The following is a 7353-nucleotide window of genomic DNA, read 5'->3' on the forward strand; positions in this document are numbered from 1 at the left end:
AGGCTGAAGATAAGAAGCATTAAAATTGTGCCATTTCTATGTAAAGACTAATTTTACATGATCTGGCTATGCCATACACAGGAAGGATGTCCCCAGCTGAGGAGCTGGTATTCATCTCACTCTGACACACATCTGACCTAAGATGAATTACTGCTGCTGTCAGTTCTCCATTTGTCAGGTAGAGACGATAATACCTCATCTCTCCTGTCTTTCATTATTGTCCCTTTCGCCTGTGACTTCTCCAGGAATGAACTGAGAAGACTTGAGTTCTCACCCTGTGGGTATAGAGCTGCTAGCGCAGCAAAAGCCTAAATTTTGAGGGTTTCACACCCTATGCTTAACATATGCATGAATATTGTTCTCATGGGAGCCTGCCTAGGTGAACCAAGTCATTAGATACTCAACTTTGTGGGTGGATATGAAAGAATCGTCCTTTAATAGTGTTTAGGCCACTTATGACAAATTTAACAATATGGTGTGATTTGGGGTGACTTACCTTAATAGCTGGTTAGTAACCAATTGTTCAGCCAACACTAGCTGTTGCTGATGTGGCTGTTGTGGTGCTGTCATAGTATTCTAGTGTTTCTTTGCACTGGAAGCCCTGAAGTGGGGTGTGTCTGACTTGAATAACTTCCCAGTTTCAGAGTAGTCTCTGTATTTTCCTGGCTACTTGTAAGCTCTGTTGCAGGTTAAGGTATTATTACCGCTCCTCAATATGTGAATATTTTAATCTATTCTCATCTGCCCCACTGCAAAGTTCCCTGATGTCATCCATCTGCTTCTGAAGTTTGTTTAAAATGAGATGTGTGACTTTGCACTGAAGCAGTTTCATACGCTATCTGAATTCAAGGCAGTTTCTGTTGTGATCGTGCGGCTATGTCCCCCTGCCCCCTTTTTGTAGTTTTCCAGAAGCCTAAATGTCACTGACATCTAGCAATTTAGATTCTTCCACATTAAGATGCTTTTTTAAAAATGGGCTGGCTGTTGGCCTGTAAAACTCAATCATGAAACGTACTTATTTTGTATGTAGAGCATATAACCTGTCAAAAATAATGAAGCAGGAAATGCTTTCAGGAGTGTAAAGTACATAAGTAATAATAGTGGAAGTGAGGTTTTATGATACTAACTGATGCTGTTGCTTCTTTAAATTTAGCTACAAGAACAAAGTAAAAATTTTTCAGAATTTTTTGGTTTTCCTTCCTGTCTCTCTCTTTCATGTGAGATATTTTGATGTGATAAATTATACTTGACAAAACTATTGCATTTTCACATTCTTTTCCAAAATTCCATGGGGCCCTGTTTATGATTTCAACCAGAGGAATGTCCTTTTATTTCAGAGCTGAGAGCAGAGGTTGAAATTATTGAGCAGATGAGCAGCAGCAGTGGAAGCAGCTCATCGGATTCAGAAAGCTCATCTGGGAGTGAAGATGAAAGCTCCAGCAGTGAGGGGGAAGAGCCGGCACATGTTTCCCCTTCCCAGCCACCGCACCAGCAGTATAACAACAGGAATGCTGTTGCTAACGGCACCAGCAGGCCACAAGGAAGCAATCAGCTCATGAACACTCTCCGTAAGTAAAGGCTTGTGTCTTATCGCTGTGGGAAGCTGCTTGAGACCACTCATTTTCTTAGCACATTGGGCTAACTCCATGAAGTGCAGTTCGCCAAATAGTAATCCCAGGGAGTTGCACTGGCTGAAATATGCGGGCAGGTTTTTTGAACGTAGGGACGAGACCTGCCTGAAAGTGTGGAGGTTGCTTCAGTTTGGTCTAGAGCCTGTGGGCATCAGTGCAATGGCCCCCACTGGCTGTGCTAAGCTTTCATTCAAGCCTCCAGGTGGAATGATGGGTAGAAAAGCATCAGTATGGGAGGATTTGGTGCACCGGAGGATGGGAATTTTTTTAATGTGAAAACACAGATTAGACATTAATAGTGGGGTTGTCACGTGTCAGTTAAAGGTCTGTAAAAAATTGTGAGTGGCACAAGGCTGTCCTGTGGTCATAAATGCACAGTCTCTGTGGTCTTCATTATTAGCTGTATTCCTTTGTCAGAGTATTTATACTATGTTGGTCTCGGCTGCGTTTTCACAAATATCACATTTTGAAGAAAAATTTCAAGTGTATTGTATTTGGTTAAAATATTACAGCTATGGCATTTGCAAACATTGAATCAGTACAAACTCACTCCGCCTTTTAAAAAGTGTAAAAAATGTTTTTAAAACATAGTTTTGTCACATAAGACTCTCTCTGGGGAGATGGTGTACATCTGTGTTGCTTTTTCCTTATGCTAGATCAGGTATATTGTAGCTCAGTGGAGTTAAAATATTGCATTTACAAGAAACTAGAACTTGGTTATTATAAATTGTTCTTAATTCCTCCTGAGGCATGTTTGCATACATCTCTTGGCACCCACACATGGGGAACCGGTGGAGTTTAAATACAGATAAGTGTAGGGCTTCCAGCTTTGAGAAGACAAGTACATTATACGGACAACACTGAAAAGTTGTCCTGCCAGAAAACTGGAGAGGCCTGTCAGTCTTTCTGTCAGTAATACATGTCTAAGTGAAATCCAAAGTTCAAAGTCAGTAGGACTCTTTCCATTTCTCTGTTTCTGGTTGTGAGCTGCCTCTTCCCTACTTCTCCTGGGCCGTGACAACAATACTGCATAGGTCATTGAATGTCAAGAAGCCTCTGACTCCAAGAGAATTTGGGAACTCTTAGGGTAGCTCCTTTTTTTCAGGCAACGATTTTTGCCTTTTGATTTAAAATCCTTTTGCCAAGGATTAATATATCCTTGAGCATTCAAGTCACTGGTGACCATCTACATGGGGAGAATTACCCCTAACCCAGGTTCCTGTTTCATAAAAGGGGAGAGGAGATGAAGAAAGCCAGGGCATAGCCGTTGCATAGCTGCTCTGCAGCTGTTCGACAGGGCCACGGGAGAATGCTGGAAGAGCTAGGTTGAGTTACCAGAATATAAGCATGATTCTTTCCCCCTTTTGTCCCCTCCACCTCACCAAATCACAAGTGCTCTGCAAAACAGGGTCTGAGACTCTAGGTTTCATCCATATCCTGTCCTCCTTTTGTCTGATCTCTCTTTGCACTTCGGAGGGGGGCTTTCACCATCACAGCATGTGTCAGCTTAGTTCAGCCGATAGCCTTGAGTGATAGCCTTGACTTGCAATGGCTTTAATGTTCCTTTTGGTTTAGTGACAGGCCTTGCCTTGGCTACCCGAATGGCCTTAAAACAAACAAACAAACAAAAATCTATTTTTAAAAGGGCTGAGAAAGCCAGGGAGTTCCCTAACGCCTGGAGCCATATACGGGAGCTTGGCTGGGTGGAAGCTGTGGAATGCCTTCTGCAGCTGCTAGTGTGTGAGTGCTGTCCTCCCACCAGGGAGCAACTTTGGTGGCTGTGGAGCCAAGGACGCTTGGTTTGGCCTGGATCCGACTATATATTAGCCCCATGCAGCTCTTAATGTTCTTGGGCATGGGGAGCTGTTCCATGAAATGACAGCTTGATGTTTGCATTCATTTCTTGTGTTATTCTTATTTAAATCTTCCAGTGTAAATGTGACTGTTCTTTGGTTTGATTGCCATGAAATGTGAATTAATGCCTACCCACTTGTTGTGTTTTGTTGGTTTTTGTTTTCCGTAGGAAATGACTTGCAGTTGAGTGAGTCTGGGAGCGACAGTGATGACTAGAGGCTGAGCTTTTGCTGTTTCTATTACATATACATGAAGAACTAATTTACCTTGAAGTGATCCTGTTGCTTACGAAGAGGAGCTGGCACAGCAATAGTTCCATGTGTGGAATTTTAATAGAGGAAACACATAGCCCTACAAAATAGCAGATGTTGAGGGCTGTTTTACTTTGTGAATTAAGTGTATATTTTGTGTATATTCTTATTCTTTTAAAGCTTTAAATAGATATGTACAGTGGGTAAGCCAATATGTTCCTATGTTCCTGTCCATCATCTGTAAGTTTAACGTGTAACTTTATGATGTCATCTGAAAATTTCTTTTTTGTAGAAGATATTCAGCCTATCATGACTTTGCAGGGGGGACTTTTGTAAATAGGGTGAGCATGAGCCAACAATGAGTGTTTAAAAAAAAAACAAACCACAAACAAAAACACACAAAAGCAAAAACAAACCATACAGGAGCTAGTGTGTGCACTGAAGTGTGACTGTCATAAATTAAGTTTCAATGAGAAATTGATTTCTTTGGTTTGGGACTTTTCTAACGTCTTTTTATTGGTATTTATGGTTGATTTAATGGACTTACTTTTAAACAGTTGGAAAAGAGAAATCATAAAACCATGTTCGTCACAAACCTTGCTGCACCAGTGCCTTATAAGCAGGTTTTTTAAACAGACCTTCAGTTCCTGCCACCTTTCTTATAGGAAGCAATACTGAAACCTCTTCAGGTTGCTTTTGCAAAGAGAGCCGTGTTTCACATGCAGCCAACTGTACTCTGAGGGTAGTTACTCTAGCAAGATAAAGGGTAGGCATCAGTCACCTGAGCACATTCAAATAGGAACCAGATCAGCATTTTCTTGTGCAACTGCAGTGTCTCATTTAACTCAGACATTCAGACCTAGTCTTCAGAAATATTTAGGAGCCTGATTACTAGTGTAATTGCAATGTCACAAATACAAGATATTGGACTTGTTGATATTGGAAAACCAGAGCCCTGTTTGCAGTTTCCTAGAGAAAGCGGAAAGAAGAGATGACTAAACAATTGGGAAACAGCAGAAGTCTCTCTCCCACCACAGTTGTCCAGGTAGACTTTAGGCCATACTGTTTGCTGGATGGGATCTCTGTGCTTGACAGGATTATACAGAACGTTAAATATTTGCCTAGGGTGAAATTCACCCCTGTTTAAGGGGGTTTAAAGGGTGCTTATTTGGATTATCATTAACTTTTTTTTGTTTGCATGGAAAATGAGTGCCACAGGCAACCTCTTACAGCTTGGACACCAGGCTGACTTTTTAAAAAGGAAATTTAACTGGCATAGGACACGTGGCACTGTAGTCTGGTGTAATCCAGGGGAATAGGAAGCTGAATTGGATGCCTCTCCAGTCTTAAGTGTCTGCTTTGCACTGCTTTTGTCTGTCAGTTCATTTGTGTTGCAACTCCTGTTTGTTTACTGAGCTCTTTCCTTTTTTTTAAGGTGTTGAAGAGCAAGGGGACATTTGAAGGGATATTTTATTAAATGGTTTATTTTTTTTGCATTAGATACATATTTAGGCATATTTTTGCATTATTGTACATACATTTAAAAATACTTGGTTTTTTAAAAGTGTTTTATGATGTGGGTGCATATTTTAACAGACAATTATGAAATATACTTGATGTAAAGCCACAATTGCTCTCCTTTTTTTCTCTTTTTTTTTTTTTTTTTTTTTTTTAAGCCTGTTCCTCCTCCAACAGTAAAAGTGCTCTGTTCTAACAAGCTTGTACCAATTTGGGATTTTACACTGTGGTGCAGGAGATCTGCATGGTAGTTGGCAGTCTAATTAATGCTAATACTGCTCCTGACTTTTCCCCAGCTTAAGATTTAAATAAACAGGGAGATATTTTTCTGATGTCGTTTCGCCATTACTGGGGGTTATTCCTGAGTTCTGTTGACATTATTTGCGCTTAAATGGAAAAGCAGCAGTGCAGCATTTTCGTTGCTTACCATTCACTGCTGCTGATGCATTCTAAAATCCAGGACATGTCATAGGAAGTTTACTAATTATGTGTAAATAAAATATATGAAACTTAAGAGGGTAAGATAACACCAGGCTATATTGATTTGAATCGCGAATTTAATTATGGCTTAGATCAGCAAGTGGGAAAGCTTCATTCAGATAATCAATTTCTGCCTTATTTTGTATTTGTACGCTAGGTCACGTTTCCCTACTATCCCTCCCTCAAAGATTTCTTCCCCTCTCTGTTCATAATGAAATCAAAATTTTTTCACACAATTACGTACAGCTTTTAAACCACATTTGGCCACCCTTCATGTGCCACCTGAAGATGTGTCGTATCGAGGGTGGCCAACCTGTTGTTCGTGAGCTGTTTGGCTGCACATCCCACGCCCAGGCTACAGCACCTGGCTGCCCACGGGGCTGGTGAGTAACACCGTGGCCCGCAGCCCACTCGTGGGTGTAAGCAGGACAGTCCCTATGTGCGTGTGACCAGCCCGTCCCCTCCCTGCCACTGTGTCCTGAGCTGCTCCCAGCACCTCCTGCCACAGCAGCTCACTGGGATCTCCGCCTTTCCCACAGCTCTCACGGGTATGTGGCACATGGTTCGTGAGGGTGAACCATGTGGAGACTTCAGTAGGCGATTTGTAAGATCAGAAAGGGTGGCTGCCACTTGTTTTCCTTTTTCTAAATATGTGTGTGTGTGTTTAAAGCCGTTGCCGACCTGACATTTTGATTGGGACTCTTAAAAATTTTATGTTTCGTATATTAAAAAATAGTAAAAGCTGTCTATCTGTTCCTATTAGATGGTTGCTCATTTGTTCATGATTTGTGGCAAGTTTTATTCAGATGGAAATTGGAATTCAAATTACTTGCAGAAAAGCAGTTATTTAGAATTCTTTTAATTAGTTGGCAATATCTTTAACATCCTGGAGAAATAAGTTGACTAAAATATGTTTTGATTAAACCTAGTAATGAAACAAAGTATTCCTGATTATTCTTGGTAGGTTCTAATCCTGCAGGATTTTAGCACTAGCAGGCCTTACCACCTTACGCTACTTTTTCCACACAAAGTAGGAACATCTTTTCTGTGCCAGTTAGTTTAAATGTGAATTAACAGTGTGCATGGAATGCAATCATCTGAATGAACTGAAACTAAGTTTCACGGGAGAGCTGCCTGTTGGCTGTGGAGAGTTAGCAGTTCAAGACAGCTTTGGTTTCTGATGGTTTCTTCTGTCCAGGGACTTCATCCATTTCAGTGGTTTGACTTTGCTTAAAACTTCAGCAGCAAACATGGCCTGTTTATGACTTCTCCCATAATTAGAATTGCTCTAGAAGTAATAGTCAATAATGATTTAAATTGATTCAATTAAATTGTCATAATTCCAACTATAGTTACTAATTCTTTTAAATAAAAAGGTTTTGTTTCAAAAAGGACAGATTCAGTCACCTGCTTGTCCATCTTGGATGCCTTTAAAATATGATTGCAGCAATGCCCAAGCTGGTGTTTCAAATTTCAGTCGTGTGCGGAAGAGCTTCCACCCACCTTTGCCATTGTTGCACCCTATGAGCAGGCACGGCTTGAGTCACTCCGGCCAAACCACGGGCACCGTCGCCTCCGGCCAAACCGTGTCCCAGGCTCCCACTGAGAGTCACACGTCT

General features: G+C 41.1%; 1 protein-coding gene across 1 annotated transcript in view; it reads left to right on the plus strand.

The window, feature by feature from the left end:
- EAF1 (ELL associated factor 1) overlaps nt 1–7125 on the plus strand; it is a 22405-nt gene extending 15280 nt beyond the window's left edge. Inside the window, exons 5-6 of the mRNA XM_064444155.1 lie at nt 1338–1568; nt 3655–7125. Of these exons, the coding sequence (XP_064300225.1) occupies nt 1338–1568; nt 3655–3701 (278 nt within the window). The 3' untranslated portion in view covers nt 3702–7125. The remainder of the gene's footprint in view (nt 1–1337; nt 1569–3654) is intronic.
- Nucleotides 7126–7353: the final 228 nt, after the last annotated feature.

Source organism: Phalacrocorax carbo, chromosome 2 (assembly GCF_963921805.1).
Source record: "Phalacrocorax carbo chromosome 2, bPhaCar2.1, whole genome shotgun sequence".
Classification (NCBI taxonomy): domain Eukaryota; kingdom Metazoa; phylum Chordata; class Aves; order Suliformes; family Phalacrocoracidae; genus Phalacrocorax; species Phalacrocorax carbo.